We start from the raw sequence: 17,409 nt of genomic DNA on the forward strand, positions 1-17,409 counted from the left end.
ATTTGTCTGCAAGTGGTTGCATCAGAATGGAGCTGAGCATTCAACAAAATACGAACTTTTCCAAACAGCATTTTTTGTCTCCTCTTGATTCACGTAATTTGAATACTCAGACATGCCATAGTTAGTTTAATTTTCCTAATATATGACCTCCATCGCCAAAAACATGCTTTTCATCAGAGTGGGTCTTTAACATAGCTGAGCGTGTCCATGCCTGTTTTATTTTTGTAGTTGCTCTGTGTTAATTCACAGTATTTCATCTCCTTTCTTGGTTGTATCTGAACTCTGCCTCACAGTTCCAAGAAGCGAACTGTAAGACGGGACCAAATATCAATTCCACACTCTCTAATCAGCCTCTTTTGATATGACAATATTTGTTTACACTGTTATATTTCAACTTTAATTTTCACAGGCCCACTTCTGCTGCTCCAACATTTCTGGATAATTTCTGTCTGTCAGCTTTCTGTGCATTGTTACATATTTCTTAAAATCCTGTTTATAGAATTCTCTGCTTCATTGTGCATTAGATGTGTAATTTGCTTTTAAAATTATTGTGTGAGATTTCTTGCATTTCTGCTGCTCCGATTCGACTAGTTAGGACGGTACAACTTCAAGTACAGCATTGCAAGTCTCTTTTTTGCTGCACTGCGCATGGTGTTGTCATCTTCAATGACAACTTCCCTCACTGCTGGGGTGGAGCAGTCGGGTAAACAGAGATGTCCTGCTGACGGAACAGCTGTCCTTTGTTCCTGTAAAACATCTGGTGGAGGTCAGTCTGTTCTTGAGCCTGGATCCTATCAATGGAGGTGATAGCAACGTGTCCCTGAAGCAGATGTGACTACACCCATTCATTTTTGAGCGGTGTGAACGTTCTTCTGTCAGTATAGGTTGTCCTTGGTGGTGAAGGTGTGTGTGGTAGTAGAGTCATCGTGCAGGGAACCCCGCCGGCCAAGTCGTGACCGACAGTGGAGAAGGTTCTGAAGCTCTCTGGACACACTGCTGGAAAAAGCAGTGTAGATCCAAGGGTTGGTGCACGAGTTAAGACTGGCCAGCAGCATCAGGATGGTGAAGGCCACACCTGTGAAGAACACAGAAAAAAGTGGTGCACAAACATATTAAAGACTCACTCTGATCATCTTTTGATCTAAAGAGTGTCCCATAAGTCTCCATGCATCTAACATGTATTTCTTTTTATTCCAGATAACGCATTTGAATAAAGAGCAATGAATTCAATCACCCTGATGGCTTATTCACCAAAGGAACAAATCACAAACACCATTACAAACATAAATCCAGACGTTCTTAGATGTGTTCTTTAGCAGTGGAGGACATGCATTGAAATGTGCTCCTGACAAAATGGCCGTCACATAGAGCATATTGTATAAATAATAATGGTTTATGTCAAGAAATGTTTATTTTTTACTATGTATGAAGACTTATGGGACACACTGTACTGTAAAAGTACTCCAGTGACCTTTTATTAATAATTATGCTGTTTTTAGTCAAAATCTAGTTTCTGCAGAGAAACATTTGACAAAAAAAACACCTCTGGGTTGTCAGCTGTACTGTTAGTGCGGAGTGGGCCTGCCTTCATTTCCCATCATTCATTTGTTATTTTAAATCTCCTCACAACCCCAACCTAACATTACCAGTGCAACAAAACAGCAAGCAATATCATTGGAGCTATCCAGCCGTACAGTTTTCTAGTTCGAGCGAGGAAAACAAAGATGTTCATGGATCTAATTGTCTCCAAGTGGATGCATGGGAATGGAGTGGAGCAGGATTTTACTTATCAACTACAAGTTTTTTCTAATGACATTTTTTCTGATTCACCACAATTTGAATAAAGAAACATTGAGAAAAATGCTACAAGTCCATGTTAAAAAACATGTTCTATGCAGTGGGTCTTTAAAGCTCCCCTATGACAATTTAAAAAAAAAGTTCTAGGTGGTGTTTTAATTATTATTATGACCTTTTAACCTAAATCCCACAACCTAATTGTCTTAAAAAAACATTTCATGTTTCCAAAATCTCCTCTTGGTTCTGAGTTGATGGCTCTGTGTGTCACAAGCAAAATTCTTCACCACTGCTTAAAAAAAAATGTCATGCAATATCAAAAAAGAAATCTGATATCATTATTAAGGCTTTTTCGTGATGACATGTAGCAGAATGTGGTAATTATGAATTCATATTAATAACTAATTTGCCGCTCAAAAAAAGTAAAGGATTTTACTGTGACATGGACACAATTATCTGTTTTAACGTGTTACTAAACTGTTATCTGGAGAAAAAAATATATTTTTTAATAATCAGATAACTCAAGGTAACAATGGGTTCATAACGTAAGTTTAAACGTAAGTTTATGAACCGAAAGGCCATCTTCTCTTCTCCTGCATCTGAGCTTGTGCACGCTGGGTGGAGCAGATCAGGGAGTTCGTGCATGCAGTCTTGAGCCACTCTGACATCGCAAAGGCTCATTAATTCAAAAAGAGCGTACATGTCAAAAACTCAAAAAACACGATTATCATCACAGGTGGACTTTAATATTAAGATATAAAGATTTAAAAGAGCCAATTTGCACTGTAAAAAATTCCAGTTGTCCCAATTTAAAATAACTTCAAACCTGGCTGCGTTAAAATTTTGCAAAAATTGCCAATTTCGTCTTTTTTACCCCAAAGTATTAAAAGAATGTGCCTCTATTGTTTGTTTTTTTTAAATAAAAGCACATTCATGAGTATGTGTATCCTATATTGTCCTCAAGAAATAGCAACAGAATTCTAAATATCTAAAGGGTTGAAACCTAATATTTTCCTTTAAAATGTTGTTTTCCTGTTGTTTTTTAACAAGTGTGATGTTTATTTTACTAAAACCAAAAGGGGACAGAAGATGAGGGACCGGTATTTATTTATTTTCAACCGACACTGACAATGACCAGCTGTGAGTGTTTGTGTGTGGAGGTGCCTATTCATATTTATGAAAACTTTCATGTGTGTATGCAGGGTTGCATGCACACAACACGCTCTGTCCCATGGGTCTACTTGTGATTTTAACTACGTGTGCAAGCTACTGGCACGGACCGCCGCTGATGATATGTCAACATCTGGCTGCATTGCAAAACCAGCAGGATATCTCAACAGGGGTTTTGTATGTCTTTAGCTTTAGATCAGAGGACACCCTCGCGATCAACCATGACTTAAGGCAGCAGAATCCCTCTTCGCTTGCTCCATCACAAGCTTCAAGTACAAACAGATGCTATTTTTACACCAGAAATGTACAGGAGTCAGCTCCTGGTTGTGGGTCAGAACATACATTGCTTTTGACCTTGTATTTCTTTTACCTCACCAGATCTAAAGCGTCTTCACAGAGGGATAAATTGAGCTTTGAATTAAATAGCAGCAATCAAAGGCTGCTATTACTAATCAAACCTAATTACTTTGGCTTTTTCTCTCTGCCTGGAGTGCAAAGTAGGTCAGAGTTGCTCGTTTAAGGCAATTAAGTGCATTAACTGGGGCGAGGAGTCGATCTGGAAAACACAATATCAGTAGCGTTGCGTGTGTTTGTGGCTGACCTTGGTCTGGAGGGTTGGGGTCCCAGGCTGCCCACAGCTGCACTATGAAGAACGGTGACCAGCAGATCGTGTACACCAACACGATGACAAGCGTCATTCTTATTGTCTTGGACATGGCCTTAGTGATGCTTGGAGGTGGGGTGGCTGGAGAGTGTGGGGGGGCATATTCTAGGGAGCAGCGAGGGGAGTTGGTGTGGGGCTCCTGGAAATCGGAGCTGTTCAGCATTTGCTGCTGGATTGCCGATGCTGTTGTTGTTGTTGTTGTTGTTGTCATGCGTTCACCACAACAGCTACTATACTGGAGAGCAGATGGTGCACAGTCATAACACTCCCCCACTTGAGCACTATTAATGCCATTGTGAGGATTATTATTTACACCCCTCAAGAGTTGCCCTTCACTCTCGTCCATGCCTGCTCCTCCGGATGTCTGCGTCTCCTTGTCGTCCTCCTTCTTGAAGCCGTGGAAGCGAAGCAGGATGTCGCTCTTCTTTACCTCCGCCATCACCGTCCTCTCTGACTTCAGGTAGATGTTGTTGTGAATCTCCCGAAAAATTCTTATCTGAGAGACACAAAGGAGCATGTTTTATGTAGGAAAACAGAAAGTATCTCTCCTTTGGAGTTTCTCTCATCCTGTCTCGTTGTGTACTTTGCTTCTCGCTTGACCGCAAACTGGAATAGTCTCCAGCTCCCCAGTGAGGCAAAGCAGAATGAAGCGGGGACAGGAAATGTATAAATGGAAAGAAATATTCCGTCATTCATGAATGAATTTTGTGAAAGCTATTAAAGTGATTCCTGAACTTGAAATGGTAAATGGCGTATACTTGTATAGTGCTTTCTACCCTCCTTCTGGGGCCCAAAGCGCTTCACAGTGGCGAGGTTGTGGCCTACAGCAACCGTTCACCTACATTAAAGGTCATCTCAGACTTTCATACATCCAGCTCATTGACATATATTATTTTACTAGACAAAACGAGGTGTTGACATCTCCCATAGAAAAGGCCTTATCTCTGGCTCTTGTAAAATCAGGCCAGAGCCTTCTCCGTCACTTCCTGTTAGTCTGCCGCCATTTTGTTCCAAGTCTGTCTGAGTCAAGTTTTTAGAGGAACTGCTCTCACCAATCATGAGTGAGCTTGTTCAAAGTGTTCGAGGCGAGGCCAGCGGGCACCACATGCTTTTACTGAGACATCTGATTGGTCAATTTATAACTTGAATAACTTTAAATAAAGAAAAAATCTATCTTTAAAAAAAATTGTATTAAGAAGATGTTAAGAAGAAGGTAGCAGAGCAAGAATGATTATTCTGACATAAAATGACTGAATAATAAGTGTCTATTTCTCAATAGAAGTCTATGTGATTTTGACCTTCTTGGAACCAGCAGGTTCTTCCTATTTAGAACACGATAGGGGAGGGGGTTGATATGTCCAGTGAATGTACAGTCGATGATCCAGCCAGAGGTTACAATATTTAGAGAGAAAATGAACAACAAAATAAAACAAAATGTTAATGGATCTATTTGTTTGCAAGTGCATTTATTGGAATGGAGCAGAGGAGGGAGCTAGTTTCTACCTAACATTTATAAGCTTTTTAAAACCTCTTTTTCCCCCCACAATTTGAATAAAAAATACTCAGAAATGCAGTTTTAATCCTAATTTTCTTTATATATGTCCTCCATCATGAGAAAATGCTACAAATACTATTTTCATTAGAGCGGGTCTTTCAATGGGATTAAAACATTTTTTTTTTGTTTTCAAATCTCCTCTTTCTGTGTTTTTTTGTTCTCTCTCTCTCTTATTAATAATGAGAAACGTTTGGCTGGGATTTGGTACATTCCACCTCCCGGCTTCAGCTTCACAGAGTCAGCTGCAGTCAGTGATGGACCTCCAAGAGCTGTTTTAATTAGAGCTATCTGGACTCTGGAGACATCCCTCCCTAAATAGAACAAAGCTGGCGAGAGACAAAAAAGTGTGCCTTTCAGGATGCCTCAAAACACCAACTGCAGCCCCCCCTCCCAATGGGTTAGTGAACAATAGTTGTCATATTCACACTACAGTTCATTCCTGCCTCATGTGTCGTTGTTGGATGATGTTCCTTTGAGCATGTAATCCTGTTATCTGTAGTGTGTGGATACTGCACAGCAGGGGCAGCGTCACCTGACAGATGGAAATGATGAGGGCAGGCAGCAGGAACACAGCCATGGTCATCCAGGTGACATAGGCTTTGAGCCCCCACGGCTCTGCGAAGTGCCCCCAGCACTCGTACTCTCCGGGAGCCACTTCAGATCGAGAGAAGATGAACACCTGACAAAAAAAAACAAGTTTGGAGCACACCTTTCCCACACCTGAACCATGTTAACCTCAACAAGCTAAAAATAAAGCAACATCTTGAGCTGCCCCCTGTAGAAATAAGGGTGTGAACACACTCTTGAGCTCTATTTCACCATGTGTTGTTTTTGTGAGTTGAGTGCTCGTCCACCCCTCCCTACCTGAGGTAAGCTGAGCACTAGTGCCAGGACCCAGGCCACCATGACCGGGGTGTTCCAGCGGGACATCGCCCCAACACGGTAGGCCTGCAAGGGGCAACAGATGGCACGGTGCCGGTCCACCGTCATGGCGACTATCATATAAGACGAGGCAAACATCCCCACAATTTGTAAATACTTGACAGATCGGCAGAGGAAGTCCGGCCCCTGAAAACGCTCCGTTATGTCCCATATCAGCTGAGGAAGAACCTGAACACAAGGAGAATAAATGTCAAAATGAGTTACTGAGAACACATTGTAGTTTATTTTTTTATTAAAAGAATTGGATAAATGCCAAACAATGTGTCTGACAATGTTCAGCTTTGCTTTAGAAGCTAAGGTCATGCTCAGCTTTTTTCTGTGGCCTATTCTTATCCAAGGGAATGTCAACAAGCCACAATACTGCAGCGAATGACACACCTTCTTATCTTAAATGCATATTTTTAAACACTCAAAAATAGATCCAACCTAATTTGAAAGTCGTTCATCATAAATTACAATAAAACCTTTGGTAAAATTGAAACTCAAAATGTGACAAGCATATCAATAGAAACATAGGTTTTAAGTGAGGTTATTTGTTCTGTTAGTGTTGTGCGCAAGTAAAAAAAAAAACATTTCTGTGCATTCACGATCATTTGAACTCTCGAAAAGTTTTCAAACGGAGATGTGAGGCCAGATTAACATCTTTTTTCCATTGACACATTTATCTAAGCTATAAAAACACCTCAGTTGACCCAAAAAATGCTGTGACGCCCTAACAGATGCCCCAATTTAATAAACATTTCTCGTGTTTAGCATTACAAAGCTTATTTACTATAAAATCTCAAAACCAGAGGTATTTATAACTTTGAAAATCTTTTCTCAGAATCTACAGGGTCATGGCTGCTAGTTTTTATGAGAGATTATGCACTACTTTTTTTTATTTAACATACTTTTTGTACGATTTCCCATGCAAACATCTACTTTACTGAGTGATACATTTTGGTTTTTTTTGCCTGCATCTCTATCCTCTAAGTTTTCTATCCTCTAAAAAATATGTTTTTTTTTACAAAACACAAATCCTATCCAACTGCTCAGCTCCGTGCAAAGCTTTACACAAGTTTTTTTTGCTTCCCCCTTGAGGGAAGAAAACATGTTTTAGAATTTTAAAAGAAAGATCAGATTTGACTTAATGCAACAAAAAAAAGAGTGGAAACAAACACCTCATGGCTTATGAAGTCCAAATGTAGAAAAGGAATTTCTCCACTGCTGGATAAGGATCTCAAGCCTCTAAATGGAACTCAGCTAATGGTTTAGTCATGGCTCTTACCGTCCTGAAAACCTAAATCTACAAAGAATCTTTGGGGGAATCTCACAAGAGCAGCGCGTGCAGCCCTGAATAGTGGAGGCCTCGGTTAAAACTTGACTGTCAAACATTTTCATGAATAATGTAGCCGGTTTAATGCTCCAAATTGTGATACTAGGGCAGTACTACTTGAGCAGTACTTGTTTGATTAAGTAAAAAAATTAGAACAATTTTATCATTTTTATTAGTTTATGCATATTTTTGACAAAAAAGTTACTTGTTTCATTTTTTATAGTTATTAAATATACTATAAATTTCCTTTTTTGGTGAATTTGATGCAAACAAGTAAAAGGCCAATAAAATAAAATCAATTTCTGCTGTTACACAGAGCCAAATGTGCTTTTAGTGACTTTAAATGAATCATTAGGCCAAAGTTTGTTTAACTTTTTTTCATTTTGTGACATAAATGATAGCTACCCTGGTCCATTTAGTTCCAGATTCACATCTTGTTCAGAGATTGTCTTTTCTTCTCTGTCATCTTAAACCCATGTGGCCTTTTTTCTCTGACCTCCAGCATCAACCTAGAGGACTCCGAGAACTGCTGCTCTCTGGGCTTTTTTTTTTTTGTCTTTCTCCCACCAATGTTTACTCAATCTAAATGGTCACGCATGACCAAAAACTGCTGATCCCAGCAGATCAGCAGTTTTTGAGACACTCAAAGCAGCTTGTCCAGCACCAAAAAGTCCTCATCATAAGCAGATTATATATTTGCATGAATAAGAAAGTTGATGATTTCCAGTCTTGTAGCCAGTAAGCGCAAACATGACTTACCTGAAACAGCGCCACCACCAGGTCGGCCACGCACAGGTTGACCATGAACAGGTGCATGGGCGCATTGTGTTTCCGTCGCCTCAAAAGCACCCACAAGACAAAGCTGTTCCCGAGAGTGGTGAGGGCCAGCACTATGCCAAGAACTGCGATCTCAGCTCGAGCCAGGCTCAGGTCTCTTATCCTGTGAGGCAGGGTGTGAGGAGTGCTGTTGGAAGCATTTTCTGCAAAGATCCCAAACGAGGATCCTCCGATGTGAGAGCCGTTGAAGAAGCTCGGCTCAGACACGAATAGGGAGGAAGAGCTGTTTTTGTCTGCACTGCTCGGAGATGAATAGTTTATCCCGTCCCAGTATCTCTCCACATTGATGCTTTCCATTCCTGCAAGTCAAACAGTGGGTTAATTTTAGAGCATCTGATTGTAGTGAAACAACAGCGAGCCCACGATGACCGATACAGGAATTATGTGGTCCAGACATAAAGACTGTGTTTGTTGGGATTTGGTAAGTTCCAGGTACCAACATAGCTATTCTAATTATCACATCAACTACAATCTTTCAACCAAAGATGCTTTTATAAACTTCTTAATTTCTGCTGAAAATTTAAGATCCGAAGATGCATAAACTCTTCACAAGCCCTTCTTGTTGTTTGGTAACACACCCCCAAATAGATTCTGTTGTGTAACTTGATGAAATTTGACTCAAAGCAATAAAAATAGACACTATGTCAATCATGCCACCATGTGAATAGCGCGCTTTGGTGCTCTCTCTGAATTTTATTAGCTCTCTAGTCATTCCGTTTAGAGCTTCCCTTTTTTTTGACGCAACTCCAGCCTGGTTTGTTTTCTTTTTCAAACATTCTCAAGGTTTAAGTGACAGCTTTCCACTCGATCCCACCGATTTCATTCACTCACCTCTGCACCCATAAGCGCTCTCATCCCATGCTTACCCCCCAACATTCCTGTTTTCTCTTGAGTTTGTTTCCCTTTCTGCTGCGTTTTCTCAACCACTCTTTTCCTCTCCCCAATGCCACACTCAGTCCCGATCTCAATAAACTTTTTGCTTGTTTTTCTTAGCTTTTAAATAAACGTCAGGAAAGAACAGAAAGTTGAGATGATAATTTGAGAAAAGCAGTCAGGGGTTGATGGGGGACAACCCTGCTTAAATAAACTCAGTAAAGGGGGAAATCTGTGAGGAAAATACGACAAGAATAGAAAAGACAAAATAACAAATATTGAGTTTGTAAGAATTTAGAATGTCGTGCCATCATACAAAGTTAATAAAAATGACAATTAGGTGTAAAATTGATTATTATGCATGTATAGATAAAACAGTTGAAAGACACACAGCAACTCTGTGATGAGGATAATCCATGAAATTATGCAGAGACGTGTGACTAAACTGCCAGTAGCAGCATCATCTTCCATGGGATAGCAGATGATGTAAAACATCCCGAGTTTTATACAATGTATTTAGATGGCTGTCGAGCAGGACAGCTGGTCTTCTCTTTCCGCGAGGGTAGACGTGTGGGTGAAAGGATCTCCACAAAATCATTTCTCAGAACCACAGGCGGAAATCTTGGAGGAGACCACACACGCACAAACACACACACACGCATTGGAAAAATCCAGAGCTTCTCCAGAGCCGATCGGAGAGCTGATCTTTACCTTTTTCCCTTATGAATTATGCACGTTCAGAATTGTTCAGCGACAGTAGCTGTTGTGCTGAACGTTGTGTCAGATTGTTCTGGGTATGGAAAACACATTAAGCTTATTCTGTGAAACAAACGATTCAGTGGGAGAGGTGGAAAAGTCAGAGTCCGAGACTTTTGAAAAAGCGTCAGAAAGGATACAATAGCATTTTTTTTTTCTTCTCAATACCCCTTCCTCCAATTTTCATCAATTTTGTTCTTCACAAGTATGGATCAAAGACTTTTACTCCTCATTTATTCCTGCCTTCATCAGGATCTCAAAAGTCTCACCCTCTTTATGTACATTAGTGTTGAAGCTCTCGTGGACCTTTATTACCCCTACATAATCCTATTTTACATATCTTTAACTCATGTGATTTCTGATGCAAAATCCCTTTTATGTGTGGCTCTGGGCAGTTAGTTTGTGATAGAGAGCCATTGATGGAAATACAGAGCATCAGCATCATGTCAAATGTTGGCCAAAATTATATTAAGTGAAATAAAATTAAAAATCACTGTTAAGGAGGTCTCAAGACTTCTCTAAATAATTGATTTTCTCTGCTAAATTTTGCATTTGCATCCCAGAAATAAAGATATAAAATAAAAAGTTAGAGGAAGCCATGCAAAAACGACATCCCAAAGACTATTTAACTGAAAAAGAACCTCCAGCATGCTGGACACTGTTTTATCAGCAAGAGTCTGGCAATGCGATACGTATCGCGATACTCGTGGCATTATACGATACATATCATGCCATGTGTGTCATGATACGATACATATCGCAAAACATGGGCATGAATGATGTGTATCGTGCCATGTGTGTCGTTATGCAATACGTATCACGATATACATGGCGTGATACGATGCGTATCATACCATGTGCATCGTGATACGATACATATCGCGATACACATGGCATGATCTGATGCGTATCATAATATATCTCAAGACAGTATCAAAGACATTGAATTGATATTTTCTTACACCCCTACTGTTTGATGTTTTCTAAGCACAATACATCAGTTCTAAACACCTGCCAAGCTCAATATAAAGCCCAAATTCTTCCATCCCACTGTGCTGGATAGACTATAAACACAGCTTTTATCAGTTAGTCCTCTACATTGCTTCCTTTCTTTACTTTAAAGCTTTCACTCTGATTAATGATGGAGTGCAAAAAGCCCCCCCAGCAGCCTCTTCTTTCTTCTCCAGAGTGCGCAACTCTCTATTTCCATGCCCTTCTCTTCTTACTCGTCGTTCTTCCTGACACAGGGGATTCAAGAGTGATACAAACATCTGGATTTTTCTCCGGAAAAATATATTCACTGACAACATTTTCAATGTTTACCACATTCGGTCACCCTGGTGATAAACGAAATCCTGTTTCCTCCGCGGCTTCATTATGGCGTGTTGATCGGCTCAATTGTTCAACAGTTTGCTTTATTTTAAGGAAACATTTTCAGAAATCATAGCAAATTTTGGCAAAGTGTGGCAAACAACTGGATTGTTTATGAAATGGTGGAAAAAAGCTCCTTAAGTTTCCTGAACTGAGGACTTTTTATTTTTTGCTAAATAAAGTTTTATTTAAGTTTGCAACAAATATAACTTATAGGCAATAAGAAATTTGATGTTTTAATTTTTAGATTGAAAAATATTTTATATCTTTATTAATGTTCCTAACACGAACCAATAAAGCCAATAAAGATTTATACTGGGTTTGGCAACTATACCATAAATTAAAGCTCACATTTCATTATGTGTTACTTTTAATATTATTGAGCAATCCTTAGAATTAAAATAAATCTCTTACTTAATCTGTTAGTAAATATCTTTGCTTAAAACAAATACCGTATGAGCCTCTAGTCCGCTAATGCGCATTAATGCTCAGAAGCCTTCAGGAAATGAAAGCAAAAAAATGAGGCAAGAGAACCCCAACAGAACTGTTCAGCAGCTGAAATCCTCATAAAGACTGGGACTGTTTATTTTTCACAACAGCAGCAATCGAGTTGTCAGTTTTCTTATGTTCGCTGTGCTGATGAAACACAGCTGTTCACATTTTCTGTTTAATTTTCTAGAGTTCTTCAACTATATGTATAGACAGAAGCCAAGTTTTGATGTGTAAAGCACTTAGATTGATTTTTACACAATTTCCAGAATCACAAAGCGTTTTTTAAAGAAAAGATCTGCGTATTTTCCCTGAAAATAAGTCAAAGGATGTCCAAAAATAATAATGAAAGTTTGCTTTTTATGTAAAGCACACTGCAGGCCATCAAGTTAAATCAACTTTGTTGTAATAGTTACCTTTTATCATTTAAGTGCAACCACATCAGTCCTGTCTTCAGGTTTTTTCACTGCCTTCTCTTCGCTCGGACTTTAACTCAACTGTGCTTGTGTAAATGTCTCTCCATTGCTCATCACCAAAGTACATCTCCCACATGGCTCCTTATTCACCATCTCTGAGGAGCTCTAGGATTAAATGATGATGTTCGAGATCAGGCAAAAGCGGAGGTATTTGTAATTGGGAGGCGGTAGTCACATTTTTACATAACACAGAGGTTTTCAAAAAAAAAAAAAAGCTTAGATTTTTATGGTGACCGGACAGTTTTTGTAAAAAGTTTTCAGTGGTCGATGGCCACCCAGACACATTTGGAGGTCACATGTGGCAGTCCAGTGACAGGCGGAGATCACGCCATTGCAAAATCGGGCGACAGCTGGGCGGTCATGGGGCGGAATCCCCAGCCGGCAGCAGCTCTGACTGGATGATGTGTAATTGTCTCCGGACGGTGGTCGTCCATGTCAAGTGCCTCCGACCACCCGGTAACCCAGGGGTATATAAAAATTCTGCTCGCCTGACAACCACCGTCTACATTCCTGACTACACCAACAATTTTCAAAAACATCAGGTGATGATATGAAATCTTGAAAATTCTACCAATTCCTCCCCAATTGTATAGTGGCAGTTGTATATGTGACTGTTGTAATAATGCTGAGTCTTTAGTGTGACTCGGCCTGAATTTGGGCAGACACTCTTCCACAGGCGCCACTAGCTGGTTAGATCTGACAGATCAGTGTATGATTGTATTTTTTCCTGCATTATTCTATTTTTTATCCTGTTTTGAAACAATTCTTAATAATAATTTATAATCTTACTCTTTAAATTGTGATTTAGTGTTTTAGTTTGAATTTTTTTCAAGTTCCTCACCTCCCCACCTTTCCCAAAGTAAAAACTATTCTTTCTTGGGTCCCTCCAAAAAATGCATACATTATTACCATGGTTTTAAATAAAGATGACATAAATACATACCATTACCATTATAGTTATTCAGTATGCAAAAGAATCAGTGAAACATCTGAGAAAAAGCAGTACAATGTATGAAATACTTAAATTAAGACGAATTTGATATGTGATGCAATTTCAATATGAATTATTTATTTCTTAAGATTAGCTTTAAAACTACTGTGATTGCTTATCACTATTATTTCTGGAAGCAGCATCTTCCAGGAACAAATTACTCTATGTAGGGCTGTTTTTTTAGAGCATTTGTCTGTGGTAAAAGAGGAGTAAATTTAAGTATCTTATTGTGTTAAAAATGTGTCTTTTACAAGTTTATGTACAGACAGACAAGTCTGTCATTGACTTTCATCCATGACAGACTTTGATGGATCCAGTTGCCTTAAAAGGACAACCTAGAGCCCAACTCTGCACCATCTGAAGTCTCTATAGCATGAATTGTGCCTGTTTCACTTATCAGAGACAAATAAACTTTCTCACAATCCTTTCATTAAAAAAGGGGAAAAATATTTTATTTCAGGTTAATAAACAGGATCAAAAGGGAGCAGAACTCTTGCCGTGTCCTCGGTCGGTGACTATCAGGTGCTTACACACAAGGTGCTGCAATCTGAGCCTGATTAAAGATCAGTCACTTTGCTGCATGTCTTGATTGTGCTTGTCTGTGCTTTGATTAGCTTCTGTTGATCTGACTCAGTCAGTTCTATGGGACCTTTCGGTCCTCATTAGCCGCACAGTATAAATCCAAATAACACATCATAAATACCCCCACTAATCTTCTTTTTTTTTTTTTTTACTTTTTCATTTCTTCCTCTAGCCTGTTATTTTTATCCCTGTTTTTCTTATCTCACTATTCCACCATTGCCTGTCTAACCTGCCATCAAAGCGCCGGATGATGTGCTATGAAAGGTTTGAAATTAAATCCATTTTGTAAACAGAAGACATCATTTGAATATTTCTGGGGTTTAATTAATTAAGGAAGGGACATGGCATTTTAATGAACATTAAAAATCAAATTTAAATATGCCAGATTTTTTCATCTGCAGTCCCCTATTTCCAAATCAGTATCTAAGTGAAGATGAATCTGGAAATTGAGCTCTTCACAAGTATTTTCTGATTCTGCTTCCCTTAACAGAACATGAGACTTTACACTTTAATCAATAGGTTCTTATACAATGCAGGCTCGCGCCAGTCACATGGTCCCAACAGCAAAGCTGTTTTTCATTTTGCCTGAGTCCTGAACCCTCAGCAAACATGTTTTTTTGTTTGATCACCCATGTATCGGTAAATTAGATCTCTTCTGGCGCACACGCACTGGCGTGACAGAAGTTTACCTTCTGGATGCCTCGGTTCAATAACATCAGTTCATATTTATGCATTTGGCTTTTCCGCGGCACCGGCTGTACTCATTAAAAATCGGATTGTTGATTTATCCCTGCATGTCAGGATGTGTCATCTCTGACACAAGCTGCAGTACATGGGTCTGCCCCAAACAAGCCATTAAACGTTAATTATGGGTGCCACACCTCATTGCACACAGCTGTAAAGCCATCATGTACCCATATCTCAGTCATGTTTGGCCTCAATGCTACTTCACTGTTCTCAAACATGGAGGTGATTTTGTTTTTTCCATACCCCAGCTATGGAGCAGAACTCATAAAGTTTGCTTCTGAAGAAAGTCCAAGTCCTCTTATCGTGACTGATAAAGCTGCTTCATCAGATCACTGTTGTCTTTGATATGTATCATTAACTAGCCCACTACTACAAGAAAGCCTGGGCACTACATAAAAGCAGGATATCACACTAGAAATGTGAAATTCAGAGTATTCTCCTAGTCAAGAGGAGAGCGGGCTGCAGCTTCTGAAACAGGCCTGCAGATTTGTGGCAGACACTGTAACAGTTAGAAAGATTGACTCTGATGACAGTTTTGATGATGTTTGTTGTTTTGTAAGAAGCTGTGATTGACATTGAGATTTTATTGCAGGAAAAATAGAAGTAAGTTTAGAATAATTGGAAACACACAAGCTGTAAAAAGTCTGTTTCCTGCTCTCCTTCGCTGCCAGCAAGTGGTTTGTTGATCTAACAGACAACCCAGAGAGATTCCTTTAATTGATTAACTCATGTCATATGTTTGGAAACTGACAAACTTCTGCAGTGCAAAGACATGAGATAACTCACAGATGATCCTGTGATTATTATTTTTTGCCTGCCAAGGAAATTAGGGTGTTGCAATGATCAAATCGGTTAAGTTAATCACCTCTAAGGTAATAAATAGAGTTTTGACAATACAAACTAGCATTTCACACTTACATTGATCTAATATGGGATAACAAATCTCCTCTGTCATTTAAAGGACCTTTGATTTTCCTTTTCAAACACTGCCAAGACTCACACAAAGATAGGAACCAGTTCCCTGTGTAAGAGCGCTTGCCTCTCACTTACCTTGTTGTCAGTGCATGGTAGCCTTTCACATGTCTGTCCTTTCCTCTGCCTCTGTGCGGGACAAAGCAGCGAGAGGCGGCATTATTACAGGCCATTAATATTACATGCAGGAGCGGATCACATTAACAACAACAGCTTCATTGAGCTTTTTTTAGTTCATGGAAAAACTCAGACGACCACATTCTCTGTTAGGCTTAGCCACACAATTCAATACAACATATATCACAGTCATATGTGCTTATCATTTAATTTTAATATTAGGTATATAGGTGCTTAGAATGATGGGTGAGGAGAAAGCAAAAAAAGAAAAAAAGGATTTTTTTTTTTCCGACAGCCTCTTTGGAATATTCCAGGTTTTCAAATATGACATTTACAAATAGAAAATGCATAAAATGTTGTGTCACTGTGTGTAATTAAAGTAAAACCATACTGATAAATTGATTTAGTTTTTTCAATTATACATATATATATATATATACTTAACTCCTTTTTGGAACAATTATCAACTAAAAAGCCATTTAAAAATTCTAATTATTTTTTGGGGTCAAACATAAAAAAACACACAATTGAGAATGATAACATTTATAAATCAGTTATCAGCATGAATATGACTAAGAGGAAGTTGCAGCAATGAAAAAAACGGAAAACTAATTATTTTTACATTTTGAAAATGTTTTTTAAATTAACACATTTTTTTCAAATCTTGTGTCAGATTCTCACATTACACCGTCTTGATTCATTTTAATCAGCACCAAATCCATTAATTCAATTAATCCGAATAGCACATGTAAGGAAAAATTTATTTTAATTGCGCATTTATCTCTTATCAAACTATAACAAAAAAGGAGGACTCACCTGATAAATACCTCAGTGTTTTGGCATTTTTGATTGAACTGTTTCCAAAGACGTTCACATCTTCATTGTAGTGGATCCATGTCTGATGAGGTACCAAAAAAGCCTGGAAACTTTTTCTTTTTTCTTTCCAAAAGTTATGCAAGGTCTGCAAATCCTTCAGAGTGTCCCTTATTACATGATTTTAAAATAATCCATTTCAAAGTGATGCGTGTCCCAAGTCCTTCTGCATCTCCATGGGCTTTTTCAACGTGCCGTGCCTTCAACACCACCAGCAGAAATGGATTTCAGCTCCGACTGCTCCCCCACCCCATCTGTCCTCAGCTATCTCCTCCTCCTGGGTCAAACAGCCTGTCCTCTAGGATTGAGGGTGGGGCCAGCTGCCAGGCGTGGAGGGAGGATGTAACGTATACCTATAGCGTGTGTGAGACGCAAACGCACAGGAAATACTGCATTTAGACGAATGCCTGCATGTGTTTGTGTGCATATGTGTGGAAATGTGTTTCAAACGGGGTAAATGCTGTGTGTTTGTGAAAGAGTGGCACACCCTAGGGAAGGTTAGGAAACTACTTGCCCAGCCTGGTCACAGTCTCCCATCTCTGTAATGATTTATGCTTTGCGTAAGCTGCAAATGCCAACTGCTTGTGTTTTATTTGCAAGCTTTGGCCTGTTTTGTGCCCCTTTCCATATCTGCTTTGTTGTTGGAAGACAGGAGCGGGAGTACTCTCACCTCACATGGAATGCTGATTGGCTGAATCGGCCTGGCTTGCAGCAGGTCACACCCTTGAAATGTGCGTGGAAGGTTACACCAAAGAAAATGTTGTTTATCAGTTTCAGTGTCGAGCCTTGCTCCTCCTTACGCACGAGGCGGTAAGAAAATATTGTTGGCATGCGTGCAAACACTCCTGTGTACACAGTGGGGGAATTTGTTAATCTGTGTGCTCA

General features: G+C 39.3%; 1 protein-coding gene and 1 long non-coding RNA gene across 3 annotated transcripts; one reads left to right on the forward strand and one right to left on the reverse strand.

The window, feature by feature from the left end:
- Positions 1-554: 554 nt before the first annotated feature.
- On the reverse strand, positions 555-16,763 carry LOC112159763 (vasopressin V2 receptor). 2 transcript variants are annotated; one of them, XM_024294022.1, is made up of 7 exons: positions 16,468-16,763; positions 15,613-15,663; positions 8,200-8,576; positions 6,048-6,293; positions 5,716-5,862; positions 3,566-4,124; positions 555-1,075 (listed from the first exon to the last, which is right to left on the reverse strand). In XM_024294022.1, exons 3-7 carry the CDS (start codon positions 8,572-8,574, stop codon positions 876-878), a joined length of 1,527 nt encoding a protein of 508 aa, XP_024149790.1. In that variant the 5' UTR covers positions 8,575-8,576; positions 15,613-15,663; positions 16,468-16,763; the 3' UTR covers positions 555-875. The 2 variants fall into 2 exon arrangements, with proteins under 2 accessions (XP_024149790.1, XP_024149791.1); XM_024294023.1 differs by having other exon boundaries at positions 876-1,075; positions 16,479-16,763.
- On the forward strand, positions 4,835-5,876 carry LOC118598944. Its single transcript, XR_004948179.1, has 2 exons — positions 4,835-5,580; positions 5,683-5,876. It is a non-coding gene; the product is annotated as an uncharacterized LOC118598944 (long non-coding RNA).
- Positions 16,764-17,409: the final 646 nt, after the last annotated feature.

The sequence above is a fragment of the Oryzias melastigma genome, linkage group LG7 (assembly GCF_002922805.2).
Source record: "Oryzias melastigma strain HK-1 linkage group LG7, ASM292280v2, whole genome shotgun sequence".
NCBI lineage: Eukaryota > Metazoa > Chordata > Actinopteri > Beloniformes > Adrianichthyidae > Oryzias > Oryzias melastigma.